General features: G+C 43.8%; 1 protein-coding gene across 1 annotated transcript in view; it reads left to right on the top strand.

The window, feature by feature from the left end:
• The window catches only part of myo10l3 (myosin X, like 3), a 59,701-nt gene extending 41,646 nt beyond the window's left edge, over positions 1–18,055 (top strand). The window contains exons 22-41 of the mRNA XM_085373839.1: positions 2,581–2,687; positions 4,289–4,738; positions 5,379–5,409; positions 5,512–6,321; positions 7,141–7,264; positions 7,565–7,808; positions 7,930–8,025; positions 8,214–8,307; positions 8,589–8,644; positions 8,784–8,926; positions 9,430–9,624; positions 9,810–9,967; positions 10,337–10,460; positions 10,828–11,125; positions 13,881–14,088; positions 14,246–14,382; positions 14,553–14,676; positions 14,763–15,218; positions 16,012–16,203; positions 16,387–18,055. Of these exons, the coding sequence (XP_085229965.1) occupies positions 2,581–2,687; positions 4,289–4,738; positions 5,379–5,409; positions 5,512–6,321; positions 7,141–7,264; positions 7,565–7,808; positions 7,930–8,025; positions 8,214–8,307; positions 8,589–8,644; positions 8,784–8,926; positions 9,430–9,624; positions 9,810–9,967; positions 10,337–10,460; positions 10,828–11,125; positions 13,881–14,088; positions 14,246–14,382; positions 14,553–14,676; positions 14,763–15,218; positions 16,012–16,203; positions 16,387–16,491 (4,152 nt within the window). The 3' untranslated portion in view covers positions 16,492–18,055. The remainder of the gene's footprint in view (positions 1–2,580; positions 2,688–4,288; positions 4,739–5,378; positions 5,410–5,511; positions 6,322–7,140; positions 7,265–7,564; positions 7,809–7,929; positions 8,026–8,213; positions 8,308–8,588; positions 8,645–8,783; positions 8,927–9,429; positions 9,625–9,809; positions 9,968–10,336; positions 10,461–10,827; positions 11,126–13,880; positions 14,089–14,245; positions 14,383–14,552; positions 14,677–14,762; positions 15,219–16,011; positions 16,204–16,386) is intronic.
• Positions 18,056–18,263: the final 208 nt, after the last annotated feature.

Below are 18,263 nucleotides of genomic sequence, written 5' to 3'. Positions count from 1 at the left end.
AATCACTAAGCCAACCCTGCCCCTAACAGTAATCTAAATTTTAATTGATATACCTAATATTATGCAGAAAGAATTTTAATGTTTTACCTTGTGAAGATGAGCTTTTTGTTACCAAAATAGGAGGTGAACCCCCACACCTTATCTCAGGCCCCACAGTGTATTAAATACAGTACAAATGCATGCACACAGACACAACTGGGCAGCCTGACGGATTATATAAACTGCCACTCTGTTTTTCTTTTTCGAATGACTCTCCAGTACACACCTCTGTCAGCTACATGCTCTGATAGCATGCTCAAAAAACAATAAATCGCCATTTGATACTTAAAAAAAAACACTCAGTTCCCTTAAGATGAAACAGTGCACTGAAAGGCTTCACTCAGTAATTATCTGGGAGCGAATCTTTCCCAAGAAGTCAAGCTGCTGTCTTTCCCGAGCTGTTAATGTGTACCACAGTTGCTGTGACTCATGTCACAAAGATTTTTCTGACCGGTTGTGGTCAATCTACGGCTCTCTTGTTGACAACCGCAGAGTTACTCGGCCGCTCCTAAAAACCCTGACACTGTTACTGTAACTGTAACCGAGGGGCTTACAGTAATCCTGAGGCGAACTTATTGTAGCTAGCAGAGCGTTAGCCTCGACACCGACTGAGTTGCTGATTTAATAAACTAAACTGCAAGCAGTGTGATTTCGAGGCGGACGGCGCTGGTGAAATGTTGCAGCCAAGCAGAGCTTTGTAGAACGTTACACATCATGCTTCATCTTAGAAAACTTATAACAGATATGATTGTTGGCAGCACAGCATATCGATGGCCGTCCTTCCTTTTCTGCTCTCATTTTCCAACAATCATCAATCCCCCCACCGCCAACAGACTGCCCCTTTTTTCCATGCTATCACTGAATGATTAACCTTTAATGACTTTTTTGAACTGGACAGTAAAACCTGTGTTAATACTCAGCATGAACGCGTCAGTACTGCGACAAGAAAGGATACAAATAAAGCAGTTTTTGTGGAGCTCTTTCAAAATCGGCTAAATCCACATTCGACTTCCTGCTTTAAGTTGTGGTTCCTGCGTGGCTGTAAAAATCACTGAGACATTTCGGATTTGTTGGTTTCTTTTTGGACACTTTTGTTGTAATACCCAATTTGGCTGGCAGACTATGAATAGTGTCAGCTGCACACATGGCATGCTGTACATCAAGACAGAAAATAATTGATGCGAGCCACATTTGGTTCCTTTTGAATTGGTCCATAACCACTAATGTGCACATGCCAATCTATATTAAATTTCTTGCACATGCACACAGTATACATCCCCGAAGTCACCATGCGGGTAAAGCTTCCCTTCTGTGATCAGCCCTTTGACCTCTGGCTGCCGCTGCTCACTTCTTTGCTCTGCAAAGCTTATCTACACATCGAGGGCGAAGGCTAGTTTCTCAAAGCAAAACCCAAAAAGACATAGTGCGGCTGAGTACGTTTCATTTTGTGCATGGCAGGGCAATATTTTGGGGTTTAGGTTAATGTAGTGTGGGCTGTGGGAAAGAGACTGAAACGGAGAAGGGGGATACATTTCCTTTGGAGAAACAATCTGCGTGTAATTATGTATGTGCTGATTGTGTGCAGAGGAAGCGTGTACCCAGAATTAGGGGCTTTGGTGATGTTGCATGGATTGTGTATGTGTGTTTGTGAGCCATTTGTTTTACAGACGAGGGAAGGATGTGGATGAAGGGGAAGTTTCCTCCTCTCACAGACTTTACCGAGACAGGCAGGCAGGGCTGCAGCTGTGGGATCCTTTGATTAGCGCAACATCTGGGACACAAATACGCATACGAGCAGGGGTCTTCCCTCGATCACCCAGTTGAGCGACAGATACTGCCGTGTCTAAGCTGGCTGCTGTTCCCAGCCTCGCAGCATATTCGTACAGTGAAAATCTGATTATGTTTCATGCAGGCATGTTCATTTAAGTCGAGTGTGACTTTCGAGCTGTCAAAAGTCATACAAAGACAAGGTTGCGAGAAAACTCCAGTAGTGAGGGAAGGGTTAACTAAACTCTTTCTCTTTCCTTCATATGAGCAAAGAGGGGTGTGACTTTCTATCTGGACACCAGCCACCATCCCTCCCCCTCATCCTTTCATCACTCCTCTCTCCCTACCTCTCCCCTCCCTCTCTGTGCCTTTCTGCCTGTGCACGTCAGTCGAACTACCAACGCAGCGGTAACAGCAGAAGGGAAATGCTCAGGAAGGACGCTTGAACACAATGAGGCGCTGCAGCAGCAGTAGCAGTAGCAGCAACACTGCAGTCTCAGTGCCAGTTTTCCCTTCTGCTCTGTTCTGCAGACAGGGAGGGCAGCTAGCCTGCTAGCCTCAGCTGCACCACAGCTTCCTCTGCAGTGGGCACGGGGTTCTGCCAGCAGACAAGAGGGGCCCTTTACATCTCTGTGGGCCCTCTTTTACAGCCTTACCAAGAGGAAGAGGAACTAACCCATCCCATTTTTTCCCCCTCTCTCCCTCAACCTCCTTCTCTGTGTCTCTCTGTGTCTGTGTCACTCCTTGTCGGCCGTGGCGCTGCTCTTCCCGCAGGTGTTCTTGAAGGAGGCCCTGGAGCAAAGGCTGGAGAAGGAAAGGGAAGAGGTGCGGCGCAGGGCTGGCATGGTGATCCGCGCCCACATCCTGAGCTATGTGGCAAGGTGAGTGGTGGGAGTGTGGAGGTGGGGGGAAGATGGATGATTGAGTGGCAGAGACAGTTGTCAGTGTTTGTTTTGTAGTACAACCTGCGTGTATAGGAGCGCAGGGCGGGGGGGGGGGGGGGGATTAAGTGCATTTGTGGAATCATTTGCACATTTGTTTACCTCTGTATGTGCGCCTGTGTGTGGATGTGTGTTAAGTGGGCTTAAACCTTGCTGACTTGGCGATGGCCAGCGATTACCACAGTGTTGAAATTGTAGATAGGAAGCCGTTTTCGGGCATGCAGAACCGTGTACGTGCACTGTTTTAAAGTTTCTACCTTAGAAAGCCTTGTAGATTGGAAGGTAAACTCATAAACTGATGAACTGAGACTGCAGAATAGCCCAAACAGTGTGAATTTTTCTGGTCACTTTAGTACTATCTTTAGATCTTTTTACGTTTATTTCTTTAAGATGAACATTTATTTTAAAAGTCTGATGAAAGAAAAGATTCCTATCAAAGGGAGGACACATGGTTAAGAGTGCGCTGGCTTTCATTGAAATTACACAACATCCCGATGATTCCCTGCAATCTAATGAAGTATTAACCCACTTGTGCCGCTGTCCTGTAGCTTCAAAGATGAGGAATTGCATGATTTCAACACCCTTTCAAGGAAAAAAAGGCCCAAACCGTCATCTTTCAAGTTATAAATGGCTATCCCTGAATTACTACATCTCTAATGATGTTCATGATAATTAGACTGCTCTGAAAAAGACAGTTTTCTGAGCATAACAGAGATGTCATTTATTCCTACACTATCAGAAGTGCACTTCTTCTTAAGCAAATCTATGTAAATCTGTCTTCAGCCTAAGCAACAAGTTCTTCGCCTGTCCACTCCGCCTGACTGGCAGAACATCCATCACCGTGGTGGTTTAAGAAGCTGCATTCGTAGACACCCAGGGGCATCTAGCCGTACTCCACCTGCGTGCTGCTATATACAGTATAACGTTACATACAGTCCTCTGAAAGGCTCCACTGGGAGACTATAATGGGACTGATGACAGCATTCAGGTTCTGGGTTTGCTTCCCCTTAGAGACATTCATACTAAAGAAGAGCTTTGAAAAGTTCCCCTAATACACAAGTAAAGCCTTTGTATTATTACGTGTAACTTTATCTTCAGTCAGGGTCCATCCTGAGACCTGATAAAGGCCATGAAGTGATTACCGTGGAGGCTAGGTCGGACTAAGGGTCAGAGAGTCGGAGCAGTGTGTGTGGTCCTGAGAAAGTCACGTGTATTTGTGCGTGTTTATATGTGTGTGTTTTCAATGCATGTATTGTGTGTGGGTGATGGGGCTTAGTCAGAGGGCTAAACAGAGCAGCCCACACCACCACAATGGAAGAGCACAAGCTCGTCAGACTCTAAACATTGCACAGTTCACAACTAGCTTTTTTACCAGTGTGTTTGTTTGAACAGAGAATAGCAGCGGGCGTTAGGAGGAGGCCATGTAGGGCTGTCCAGCTTTACAAATATGTTTGAGGCGAGGCACAAAGTTCCTCAGTGAAGCTGGATTAAATATGATTTTTATGCCGATTATGAATGTCAATTTTTGATTTCGTCCTCAGGAAACAGTATAAGAGGGCTCTGTCCAGCATCGTCACCATCCAGAAGAACTACCGCGCTCACTTTTGGAGACGCGTCTTTCTGCGCCTGCGCTTGGCTGCCATTGTCCTGCAGAAACATCACAGAGGCCAGCTGGCCCGAGCCCTGTATCGACAGCTCAAAGAGGAGAAGCAGAAGCGAGAGGAGGAGGAGAGGAGGAGGAGAGAAGAGGAAGAGGAGCGGAGGCGAGTAGAGGAGGAGAAGAAGAGGATGGAGGAAAGGAGGAAGCAGGAGGAAGAGGAGGAGGAGGAAGAGAGGAGGAAGAAGGAGGAGGAGGAGGAGAAACGGAAGCTAGCCGAAGAGGAGCTGAAGAGGAGGGCAGAGGAGGAGGAGTTGATGAAGAAGGAGGAGCAAAGACTGATTAAGGAGAAAGAGGAAAAGCAGAAATTAGCAGAAAACGGGGAAAAGACAAGGTACAATGCCCTGTGTTTACCGCAGTCTGTGTATGGGTATGTTGTGATGGCAGCTGGTGCAGGTGACACCATCTTTTGGAGAATCGGCCACAAAGGCAGTTTTGAGCCCTTTAGCAGGCATTTATGTCTCTGCCGAAACTTTACAGGTGTGCCATCACAATTAAGGTCGAGAATTCAGATGGGTTTGGTTGGTTCACGCGTAGAGCGACCATTGCGATTGGCTCTGGACGGACGCTTTTTTAAGCTCCGGCTTTTTCCCAGTGGTTGTGAAAAAGCAGGGAAAGGCTGTCATCGCGGGGTGAAGTGCAGGTTAATCTGTCAACATCTCATGCCGCCTACACCACGCTAAACAGGGAGAATTGAGAGGCAACATATAGTCAGGAGCTACGCGGAGATTCTGATGTTAAGCGATGTAGTACTCATGAGACTCACAAGAATAATGTGGCTCAGAAACAGATGTGCAGATCTATGTATGCATTAACACACAAAACAGCGCCTGAAATAACAGCTTTAACTGTTACTGGAATAGAAAAATGCTAAATTTTGTGATTCGTCAGGAATTTCCAGGAGTAGCCAAGTCATCTGTCAAGTCATTTTCTTTCTTCATTTCATGACTAACGTATTCATATTTTATTTTTAGGAACTCACTCATGAACGGTGCTTGTCAAAAGGTAATTTCAGTTTGTCTTCCAATGTCAAAAATAAAGAATGCCCATGAATGCATTCACATAAATAACACAATTCTGCACTTTCTTTACTTGTGTGGTCGATAGAAGGAGCTGTCCCAGACTCTGTCCAGCAGCCACACGTCTGAGGAGGAGAGCCGTCAGATGGAGGAGATCCTGCGGCTCGAGAGGGAGATCGAGCGTCTGCACAAGCAGCAGGAAGACAGCGTGTCGCTTCTTGGGGACGTCTCACGTGAGGAGCTGCGTCAGATGAGGGATGCCGAGATCTACAGACTGGAAAAGGAGGCTTCTCGTGTGGCTACTGAATTCTTGGAACTGCTGGACTTTGGTGGTTTGGAGCCATCCCTCTCGAGCGAGGAGAACCTCCACGACCCAGCTGAATCTACCGCACCTCTAGCTGAAGAGGAGGTGGATGAGGGTTTCCACGCGGAGGATGAGCGCATCGCTTTGCCTGACTTCCCACCTCCAGCTGCAGTTCCTCTTGATAAGGAAATATTCCAAAGTATTCCCCCTCCTCCGCCTGCCTTTGCAGGAGGATTAGTGGTCTCCTCCTCATCAGCCTCCCCTGCAGCAGGAAAGCTAAGCCAAGATACCCCCAATGGACTGAGTCATGCCCCTGTCCTCACAGACTCCCAAATCCCTCCACCTCCTCCACTGGTTACTAATGGAGAAAAGCGGCCACGCCAGAGGGCCTCAGACTTTGAGCCTGTAAATGAAGAGCCAACTCACACGAACCTGCCAGACGTAGAGTCAGACTATGACCAGGAAGAGTTTGAGGAGGCCCATGGGAGTTCAGGTGCTAGCACTAACGATGGCCATATCACAGATGAGGAGGTGCTGCGAAAATCCTCATGCACTCAGAACAGCCTGGACTCCTTCAGAGGCAGCTCGGACTCGGTGAGAAATAACAACAAAAAGTCATGGCTGTTAAATTCTGTGGAGTTGTTTTAACTGGAAAATGTGCAGAGTTTCACTTTTAAATAGCTAGACATTTGGCACGAACTCTGAGGTCCAGTGGAAGAAGAAAGTAAATCAGTAAATCTAGCCAAGACGGGAAATCCCCTCTGGAGAAATTGGATTGTTTGTTAAAATCTTTTAAATTTTTGCTCACAGAGTTTTCAAAAACATGGGGTCACTGAATTTTCTGTTTCCATATCCGGTCTAACTTAAGCCATTGTTCTCCAGTACACCGAAACCCACCTAGATTTCCTCAGCGCTTATTATACTTCCTCGTGTTGCCTCAAGAGAGATTGTCTTAAAGTCGGTTAGAAAATGCATTTCTGCAAGGCTGCGTCTTATCAAAAGGCTTGTTTAAGAATCGCTGAGCAGCAATGCTGAAAATGTTTGTTTTGGCTCTGCTGACAAGCATGTGAATCTGCACTCAGCGACCCAACACTGTGAGATCAGCAAAATGTCAAAGGGGAAGAAGGATGGGTGCATGTAATGGCACGTGTGTGTTTGTGTGGGTGGATGTGTGTGAGCCAAGTTTAAAGGAGATTGGCAGCACCGTGGCTACAAAGTCAGACAGATTTTAGGCCCTTAAAGTGCAAAATAACAGCTCGACTTCACCATCAGAAAAATTAAAAAACGAAATTAACTTAAATTGTTGCTATAAATTTCTGCCTTTGTGGATTTTTTTTGAAGTAATTATTACTTTAAGATTTCAGTTTAAAAGTCTGTCTAATCTATTCAAATGCTGATGTCTTTTTTTTGCAGTTCATTGACAGCGATGAGGACAATGATGGATATGTTGACACAGATGAAGAAGTCTGTAATGGCAGAGTGAATCTGCTGAACGGCACCGGGCCTCCATATTTCCATGGCTACCTCTACATGAAGAGTGAGTAGACCTAATAAAAACACGACACTGACCAGCAGGCATGCACATTGTCTTTGTGCAGCTTTAATGTCCATTTTGTGAGTTTTCTTGAAGGCTCTTTTTGTATTTTACGCATTTGTTTTCCGCTGATGTTTTCAGGTTTATGTGAGGGCTGTGAAGTTTAACTCACTGAGGGAGCTTTTCATGCGTTGTGTTTTTGGGATGCATCTTTCTGTGTGCACAAAGTTGTGCGATCTCCATCTGTCGTAGAGAGATTTCACAGTAAACAAAATAAATTATCATCCTTTTCTCACCTCTCAGGTGGTTTGATGATCCCGTGGCGCCGTCGCTGGTGCGTCCTGAAAGACGAAACTTTCATGTGGTTCCGCGCAAAGCAGGACTCCCTCAAATCTGGCTGGCTTTACAAGAAAGGAGGAGGAATGTCGACTTTGTCTCGGCGCAACTGGAAGATGCGCTGGTTCGTTCTGCGCGAGTCGAAGCTCATGTATTTCGAGAATGACAGCGAAGAGAAGCTGAAAGGCACCATCGACATCCGTGCAGCCAAGTAAGACTCAGTTCCCTGTTTTTTGATTTGTTTATTTTTTAGCTTTGATTGAACTCATTGTTACCAGCTTGAAACACACATAGCCACATGCAGTAATGGTTTATTCTTTTTGTTTGTGCAGGGAAATAGTGGACAATCACGAGAAGGAAAATGCACTGAATATCGTAACTGAGGAGAGGACGTACCACATCTACGCAGAGTCTCCTGAAGATGCCAGGTACATCACATCCACAGATTTCTCAGAACAAACTGCAGCTATTTTGTAAATAGTGTTTTCCTTTCACCTCTAAAATTGATGTGTAGAAATAAAGTTCCCCCTTGTGGTTGCCAGTGGAAGTTCACAGTGTCATTTTCAATTACACTTTTGCTGACTTTTGCTTTTCGAACTCCCTCTGACCCATTTAGCGGTTGGTTTAATGTGCTGAATCGGGTCCACAGCGCCAGTCCGGAGCAGCTCATGGAGATGCACCACGAACAGGCCAACCCAAAGAATGCAGTGGTTAGTGCTGTTTTACCTCTCTCCTGCCTGGGCCCCAGCCTCAACTCCGTATTTCTGCAACAGTGAAGAAGCATGAAATTGAATCGCATAGCAGTCCAGTTCTGGCTCATATAGTAATCTAAACTGAAGAAGAAAAGTGCACATACCACCATCCATTTCTTTGGTCCTAAAAGATTGCTAGATTTAAAAACATATATTTTTATATAAAGATGATTATACTCCTGTAGTAATGACACATTTTTTGACAATTATTGCCATTAACACCATTTTTCCCTGTCCAGGGCACATTAGATGTTGGCTTGATTGATTCTGTTTGTGCGTCAGACAACCCAGACAGGTAAGAAATGAGCAATTTTCCCCAACACCTGCCTGATTGCATATATGTATTAAAACCCTGGCCTGTGGTCCCACAGCAGATACATGAGTAACAAAAACAAGGACAAAAAAACCCAATTTTGCTATGTTTTCTTTCCCAGACCAAACTCGTTTGTGATCATCACGGCTAACAGAGTGATCCACTGCAACACAGACACGCCCGAGGAGATGCACCACTGGATAGGCCTGCTGCAAAAATCTAAGGGAGACTCTAGGGTTGATGGACAGGAATTTATAGTCAGAGGTAAGAGGATTTTGATATTGGATTTAATCTATCTAAATAAGATAAGATAAGATTATTTGCCATTTGTACACATCCACATGTGCAGAGCTTAGAGTCAAAGCTAAAGTCACAAGACCCCCAGTAAAAAAGTAGAAATATGAAAATTTAAATATACAGAGAGACTGCACATCTTATTGTAATATATATTACACTTTTATCACATTTTTTTAGGTGGTCCTCCTTTGTTATTTGCCATCAGTTTGACTATGGAAGTGTGTTGTGTGTATGATCAAACTGCCCACTCTGCTGCGTCTCAAACTGTATGCTGGTTGTTTTGGTCTGAGGAGGTTGTGACCTGGACAATGGCGGGCTCTGATGATGCGTTTTGCTTCACTGATGGAAGATCAGTCCTGACAGCCCTCTTATATGTGCTGGTTTAACAGCTGTGCGCTACGTGATTGTCTGGTGAACAGAATATTGGAGGTATTACAACTCAGCCGTCATTTCTTATTTTACCCCCACAGGCTGGCTCCATAAAGAGATGAAGTCTGGAGCCAAAAGCACTTCTCTGAAGCTGAAGAAGCGCTGGTTTGTTCTCACCACTAACTCTCTGGACTATTACAAGTCATCGGAGCGTAGTGCTTCCAAACTGGGAACACTGGTCCTCAACAGCCTCTGCTCCGTGGTGCAGCCAGATGAGAAAGTCTTCAAGGACACTGGTCAGTTAAACTTACTTCAGTGTCATCTTAATAAATTAATGCTTATAGAAACATAAGTTATCCTTGGGTCCTAAGCTTTAACACTTAAGAAAATATATAAACCCCAATGTGCACAATTTAGCCTTTATGGTTTATTTACTGAAACTTTGTTGTCTTGTGCATGATTATCTTTCCTTCTCACCCAGGTTACTGGAATATAATCGTCCATGGGCGTAAACACTCTTATCGGCTTTACACCAAAATGCTGAATGAAGCCATGAGGTGGGCGAATGCCATACAGGCTGCCATAGACAGCAAAGTTCCCATTGAAACTCCAACACAGCAACTCATCAGAGACATCAAGGTATTTACTGTTTTCCCCCATTTTGACTACAGACTACATCACATTTCATTGACATTTTTGTAAATCAAACTTTTTTCAGTCATGCAAACCTCTGGCAAGGACACACTCTGTAATAAAGTGAGGTACTTGTACTCACTATCTGTGTGCTGTGATCTTCTCTTGGCCTAAGTTTTTCCTGCTTCAGTACTTGTTTGAGTCTCTTTTTCATACATACACTTGGCCATGTACTCGATTTACCGCAGTGATAGTCTGCATCATCGCCGTTATTGCTGCTCTATTATTTTCTTATCAAGCGTAAACTTTCTTTTATGTAAGAAAAATCGATGATTTGAAAGGTAAGATTACTAATCTGCTCCTCTGTCTTACCAGGAGAGCAGTTTGAACGTGGAGGCAGTGGAGCAGACATACTGGAGGAACCCTATCCTGAGATATACCCAGCATCCTTTGCACTCCCCTCTTCTACCTCTGCCTTATGGAGACGTCAGCATCCACTGTAAGTGCGCTGTCCTGTAGCTGCTGCATACAAACTATTGCAGTCGATGAATTTGCTTGTCGAGAATCAGGAAATTTTAAATATTCAGTGCTGAGCAGTTTTTGGTTGAAAAATGTACCTTTATTCATGGATTTTTAAAATTTAAATTGTTGTATATTTCTTCAGTAAGTAGCAGAATCTGCCACAATATCTATTTTAGGATATAAAGCAGTTTTTTTTCTTGCAAATCTTGCACATTAATTTAGACTTTAAATACATTAAAACTATTCAAACGTGCTCAGTTGTAAAATAACTGGTTACTTAAGGTAACTGAGCAAGTTCAGTATCGAGGCTGAAGGTTAACTTTACCCATTTCTGTCTCCCTCAGTGCAAAAAGAAAAGGGTTACACCAGCCTGCAGGATGAGGCCCTGAAGATTTTCAACTCGCTGCAGGAGATGGAGGCTGTGTCTGACCCTGTGCCAATCATCCAGGGAATCCTGCAGACCTGTCAAGACTTGAGGCCATTAAGGGATGAGGTTTACTGTCAGCTGATCAAGCAAACCAATCATGTCCCGCACCCAAACAGTCCTGCCAATCGCGCCCACTGGCATCTCTTGACCTGTATGAGCTGCACCTTCTTGCCCAGCCGAGGCATCCTACGCTACCTCAAGTTTCACCTGAAACGGTATGGGCATGTTCCAGGGAGAAAAAATTAACACCTGGTTGCAAACCATCCAGCCGTGACAGCATGACTGATATTGTTTTTATTTTATGAGTGCTTATGTGTGTGGGTGTTCATGTTAAAATGTGGTGCTGGAGACACGTATTTTCTTGGGAAAAACCACCAAGAAGGTTGTTTTGAGTTCATGTGTCTTCTGATTTTGTAAAGGAGATGAGTGTCACAGTAAGGAGAGATATGTCTGGAGTTGAGATCAAAATAATAATAATAATAATAATAAATTTTATTTATGAGCGCCTTTCAAGTCACCCAAGGACACTTTACAATAGGATAAAACACTTAGTAAAACAATGGCAGAATAAGAACAATAAAATAAAGCACAAGATAAAATGAACAAACAGTGGATTCACAGTGAATATGCAGATTTGAACAGATGAGTTTTGAGTTGGGATTTAAACTGGGGGAGAGAACCAATATTTCTTATTTCAGGGGGCAGAGAGTTCCACAGCCTGGGAGCAGAGCAGCTGAAAGCTCTGCTTCCCATGGTGGTGAGGCGGAAGGAAGGTACAGTAAGCTGGACAGAAGAAGAAGAACGAAGTGAACGGGCAGAACAAGTGGTGGTTAACAGGTCAGAAAGGTAAGAAGGAGCGAGGTTATGAAGGGCCTTGAAGGTGAGCAGAAGAAGTTTGAAAATTATCTGGAATTTCACAGGGAGCCAGTGAAGTTCCTGAAGAACAGGGGTGATGTGCTGGTAGGAGGGGGTTCTGGTGATAATGCGAGCAGCAGAGTTCTGAACCAGTTGAAGCTTATGGAGGGATTTTTGGGGGAGACCATGCAGAAGAGAATTGCAGTAGTCAATACGGGAGGTAACAAGACTATGTACAAGAATGGACGTAGACTGGGTGGAAAGAGAAGGAAGCAATCTGTTAATGTTACGTAGATGGAAGTAGGCAGAACGGGTGAGGTTATTGATGTGTGATTTATAAGAAAGTGTGCTGTCTAGGATGACACCAAGGCTCTTAACCTGAGGAGAAGGGAGAACTGTGGAGTTATCGATGGTGAGTGAGAAATGGTTTGCCTTCAAAAGGTTGGATTTGGTGCCAATAAGGAGGATCTCAGTTTTATCCTCATTGAGCTTTAGAAAATTAGAGGTAAACCAGGATTTTAACTCGGATAGACATTCTGTAAGGGAAGAAGGTGGGAGGGAGGAATCAGGTTTGCAAGAGAGATATAACTGGGTGTCATCAGCAAAACAGTGAAACTGAAGATCAAATTTGCGGAAGATGGTACCTAGAGGGAGGATGTATATTATAAAGAGAAGAGGGCCTAAAACTGAGCCTTGGGGTACACCAGAGGTGACGGGGAATAGGCGAGAGCGGAATGATCTTAGTTGAATAAACTGGGAATGGTCGAGGAGATATGATTGAAACCAGGCGAGGGGTGTGTCAGAGATGCCGAGAGAGGAAAGCCTGCTTAGAAGGACAGAGTGAGAAATTGTGTCAAAGGCAGAGCTCAGATCTAAAAGGACGAGAATGGTGAGAAGACCAGAGTCAGCTCCGATTAAGAGATCGTTAGTGACTTTAAGTAGAGCAGTTTCGGTACTGTGACATGAGCGAAAACCAGATTGAAATCTCTCATAGATGTTATTATTAACCAGGTGTAAATGAAGTTGAGCTGCAACCACTTTTTCGAGTATCTTAGAAATGAAGGGTAGATTGGAAATCGGACGGAGGTTGTTAAAGTTGTTAGGATCTAAAGAAGGTTTTTTCAGTATAGGAGTGACTAGAGCAGTCTTCAATAAGGAGGGAACGATACCGGTGGTGAGAGAAGAGTGAATGATAGCACAGATGAGTGGGAGTAAAGAAGAGAGGCAGGATTTCACAAGTCCCGTGGGCATGGGGTCAAGATGACATGTGGCAGGCTTTGATTTACATATTAACTCGGAAATGTCAGATAAATCAGGAAGATGAAAAGTGGAAAACGGCTCAAAAAGGAGAAAAGGTTCTGGAGAGGGCGTAGACACAACATTCGATCTGAGTTGCTGGTGGATGTTATCGATTTTCGTAGTCCAGAACAGCATCAAGGAGTTGCAGGTTTCAGAGGAATAGAAGTGCGGTGGTAAAGCGTTGGGGGGTTGAATTAGTTTGTTGAAAACTGAAAACAGAGTCCTAGCATTACCCTCATAAGAACTGATAATACCAGAGTAGAAGCTTTGTTTGGCCTTGTTAATGGAGTCTTTATACTGAAGTACATGGTATTTATAGATTTCTGAATCAACAGTTAAACCAGATTTCTTATATTTACGCTCTAGCTGCCGAGCTTTGGCCTTCAGAGCTCGGAGGTCAGAGGTAAACCAGGGAGCAGAGCGAGTGAAGGAAACAGAGTGGGTTTTTACAGGAGCCAGAGAATCAAGGACAGTGCGTAGACAATTATTATAATATAACAACAAATCATCAGGAGTAGAATAGAAGTCCGGAATCTGAACATTGTCCAAACTGGTAGTGAGAATGTCCATATCAATGTTCTTGATGTTGCGGGTCCAGTTAGGCCCATAGTTGGACTTAAGATAAAAAATGTAAAAGTTATAGGGCCTTCGGAGCTGACTGCCTGTCCTGCAGACTTTATACTCCCTATATTAAGTATCTCTTTGTGGTTTCTAAACATGTAAAATTTTCCATCATGGATGTGGCTCAGTTAACCTCAATGGGAAGATGTACTTTGGCTGAAACTTATTGTTCGCTCTCTTTTTCTGTTTCCTCAGGATTAAGGAGCTGTTCCCAGGCACAGAAATCGAAATGTTTGCCCATTTCATTGGTGAGTCTCTGAAGAAGACTAAGACCAGAGAATTTGTTCCTTCCCAAGAGGAAATTATTGCACTGCTTAACAGACAGGAAATGACCACCGCAGTCTACTGCCATGGGGGAGGCTCCTGCAAGATTTCTATTAACTCCCACACCACTGCTGGAGAGGTGAGCGATCTGCAGTTGCAACATAGAAATTTTTAAAGGTTTCTCTGCAAGCCGGCGCTGGGATTTTTTTTTTTTTACCTTAGCATGCACAGCAGGGGAAAGAGCCATACTAATGTGCCCTAAAGGCGTGGTTTTAATTTTGTCTTTTATTGTTCAGGTGGTGGAGAAGCTAATCAGAGGTCTGGCAATGGAGGACAGCAGGAACATGTTTGCCCTCTTTGAGCACAACAACAGTGTTGACAAAGCGGTGGAAAGCAGGGTCCTTGTCGCTGATGTTTTAGCTAAATTTGAAAGGTATGTTTTACACCACATGGATACATTTTTAACAGATAATGTTTTATCATGCAAACACTTTAAGAGGTACATAAACATTTATGTCCAGGACATGATGAGAAGAAAAGAAGATATTGCAGTGATAGATAAAAACAGATGTGAAAGTGATAGTTTTATGCGTTCTTCCTCAGACTGGCTGGCAGTGAGGAAGCCCAGGATGAAGGCCAATGGAAACTATATTTCAAACTCTACTGTTTCTTGGATGTGGAAAGCATGCCAAAGGAAGGAGTAGAGTTTGCATTCATGTTTGAGCAGGTATGCTTAACCATTCATATTCTAGTTTATTTAAGAGAAAATCAAGTGCATAGTTTGCATCATTGTGTTTTTTCGTCTTCCTTCAGGCCCACGAGAGTTTAACCAGGGGTCACTTCCCTGCCCGTGAAGAGACCCTGCAGCACCTTGCCGCTCTCCGCCTACAGTTTCTGTATGGAGACAAAACAAGAGTCACGTGGAACCTGGAAAACGTCTACCCCGTGGGTCGCCTGCGCAATCGCATCTTACAGTTTACCAAGGTGGGTGGAGCCTCGGGGTCAGGCCAAACTTTGGAGCGTCGGAGGACCAGTTTCCTCGATGGGACGCTGCGTCGCGGGCTGAAGACGGGCTCCATGAAGAAGCAGCGCATGGAGGAGGAGCAGATGCTGGAGATGTGGATAAAGGAGGAGATGTCTGCAACCAGGGCGAGCATCATGGAGAAATGGTCCCGCCTCAACGGTTTGGACCAGCACCAGGCTATGCTCAAATATATGACTATCATCAAAGAGTGGCCTGGATATGGATCCACACTGTTTGATGTTGAGGTAAGCTTAAATCTTAAACCGCATTGCTGTCAGTAATGGACCAGTCCGAGTTTTTATTCCCTGCATTATTACTTCCGATACATTAACAATGGGACCCTGTAGATGCTAAGTATTGATCGAGCGCTTTCTTTCTCTTAAAATCTAAAATTTGTTCACTTCACTATGTGAAATGATTTCTTTGAAGTTGAAAACTGAAGTGTGATTAATCGCCCTGCTACTGCTTTTCCTACATCATCATAATTAATGTTTCTCCAGCAGGAACACTGACATTGACCTGTTACATTGTTTCAGCTCGTAAAAAAAAAGCCTTAACATCTGCAACTAAAACCTGAACGTACATTTAGAAATAGAAGTGAAAGTCCTGTAAATTTAGAAATGCAAATTTCACATATTTGGACTCATGTGACGCAAAACCTTCAACCTCTGGGTGAAATTCCTTCATTTGAACCTTTCATTCAACCCCAACCTCATCTGAAGTGGACTTTTCTGTTTGATTTGTCTTCCATTACAGGAGGAGCTGTGCTTAGCTGTTTTTTTTCTTAAGTTTCAAAGCCATGACATCATAGTAGTGGGATTTCTTAGCTCCAAAGATGATACTGATGCCTTTGGTTAGCTGGTGTGATTTGAATGTAACTCAGAGCTGAAACGCCAAAACTTTATAACGATAATAGCAAAGAAACTGTATATATGTGGGTTATCATTATATCTGGCCTATACCCAGTCTGCCTAGTTCATTATCAGCCTGCAATATTAAACTGACAATTGATAATACTGTATTTTCGTGTCTTGGCAGTGCAAAGAAGGAGGATTTCCACATGATCTGTGGTTAAGTGTGAGTGCTGAGAATGTGTCCGTCTACAAACGAGGGGAGCCAAAGCCTCTGGAGACCTTTCCTTATGAACACATCATCTTCTTTGGTGCTCCACAGCCCTGCACCTACAAGATCACTGTGGATGAGAGAGAAATGTTCTTTGAAACCCCGCAGGTACACATGTTTGTCCTCTTTGTTTTCATTAGCGGGAGCTTCTTTTCCAAGAGTGATAAAACATTGTGGCGAGAACAAAAGGGCCACAGTTCCAGACAAAGAGGAGTCGGTTCCCCTTAATTTAAACATTACTTTTTTAGTGCAGCTTTTAAAAATAAATAACTTTCATCTGTATATTGGCAGGTTGGAGAGATCACCAAGATCATGAAAGCTTACATAAACATGATCGTGAAGAAGCGCTGCAGTGTGAAGTCTGTATCCAGTTATGGAACCAGCTGGATCAGGTGATTCCACTGGGCAGGACCACAGCACGCACTCAGCCACCGACACCTGGCAAAGGAAAGGCAACAGAGATTTTGACTTGAGCAGCGTAGCAACACGGGCAATCTCCACTCAGAAAGATTCCTTTCTGCCATGACACAATGTTGATTCTTTACTGCTTGAAGCACATGTGGGAACCATTCAAGCGATGGTGTGCCGCCGCCCTCCGTGCAGTCGCCGAAAATGTCAGCTGATCGCATTTCTCTTTACACTGGTCCTTTCTCACGTTACTTGAAAAGCTATTCAGGTGTCCTTTCACGGATTTATTTTAATGTACAGGCTAATTCGCAGGAGCTCGCGTGCTCTTTCCTCCCAAATTTCATCGCAAAATCGACAGTTCAACTCTCTGATTGCCACTATAGCGCTTTTCTTCCCCATTTAGAGGTCGTAAATGTGTTGCAATGGAAAACAAACACTGACTGAACTGGCACCTTTAAAAGCGGTTATTCTGTTGAATACTGCAATCCGTTGTGATGAATGTTCCCCTAAAATGGAGTTTCCCTCAGGTTATTGTGTAAAATAACTGTCATTCTCCCAGGAAGCAGAAAGTTTAGCCTCTTCACTTTGCCTTGTGGCTATTGTAATAGTTTTAAGAGTAGACGTGGCCTTGCAGGATCATAATATAAAATGGTGAGTTGCAGTTCTAACTGCAGTTTGCCTCGTGTAAGACAAGAACGAGAAATTAAATGTGAATATCAACTGCACCACAGTGTCTATAAACACTGTATTGTCTCATAAGGCGATGATGAATAAATCGGTCATAATATTTGTGCTTCTGTCCTCAAACAGGCACTCTGAGTCGAGCTGATGTCATGTTTGAGCTGAGTGTATGTAAAAGCCAAAGCTGATGTTCGCGGACGTGTTTGACAAAGCATACATGAAAACGCCTTCTCTGATTTTTTTTGTTGTTTGTTTGTTTGTTTGGGGGTTTTTAAGCGATGTCAGCAGCCATGTGAGGATGGGTTATTTATTTATTGAAGTGTAAAAATTGTTTGGGAGAAGCGAATTGTGTTCTTGAAATGCAGTGACGCAGTTTTGTAGTAAGTTTCTGTGTCTGTTATTTGTGGACGGAGCGATGCAGAAAAACTGATGTGTTTCAGAAGCGGACGAGCTGTTCATAACTTACTGTTGATTTTTAGCCACTCTGTGTCATGTTTCTCAGCTTCCGCCACTGCTGAAGTAATTGCTGTGTGTGTTGCCCTCAGCACCCAACTCGCTGAGTTTCTGTCTCACTAACCAGAAGACGTTTGCTGCGCTTATGCCATTGTTAAAGAACACAAGTGAATCAAGCTTATGCCAACCTACAGTATAGTTCATGATAGGATGATGCGATCGCAACATATTAAACTTAGTATTTACCTCACATTACATCACTGTCTTCCATAGCTCTCCAATCATACTCACTTTAGGCGCTCTGGTCAGCTGCCGGCGGCCAAACCAGAGATTGATCTTGCCATCGATGATGACTGTATTTCTGAGATTTCTGATTGTTTTGAAGAAGAATCAGAAAATGTTTTATATCAGAATTTAAAGATGCTTTAATAAATTATTGTATTTCAAAAGCTGTTTGAATCTTGTCTTTTATCATATCTACCTGACAACATATTGACATGACAACATTTATACTGTAAGGTAAAGACCCACTCTCTGTGAGTAAACTCTTTCCTGATGGTGGGAGGGAAAAACTCCCTATGAACAGGAGGGAACCTTCAGCAGAACCAGGCTTGGGGAGGGCAGCA

Source organism: Diplotaxodon limnothrissa, linkage group LG16 (assembly GCF_057381915.1).
Source record: "Diplotaxodon limnothrissa isolate DT_005_m linkage group LG16, D_limnothrissa_male_GT1.1, whole genome shotgun sequence".
Taxonomy (NCBI): Eukaryota; Metazoa; Chordata; class Actinopteri; order Cichliformes; family Cichlidae; genus Diplotaxodon; species Diplotaxodon limnothrissa.
The sequence above is the reverse complement of the archived record's forward strand: the minus strand, read 5'-3'. Positions and strand labels throughout refer to the sequence as shown.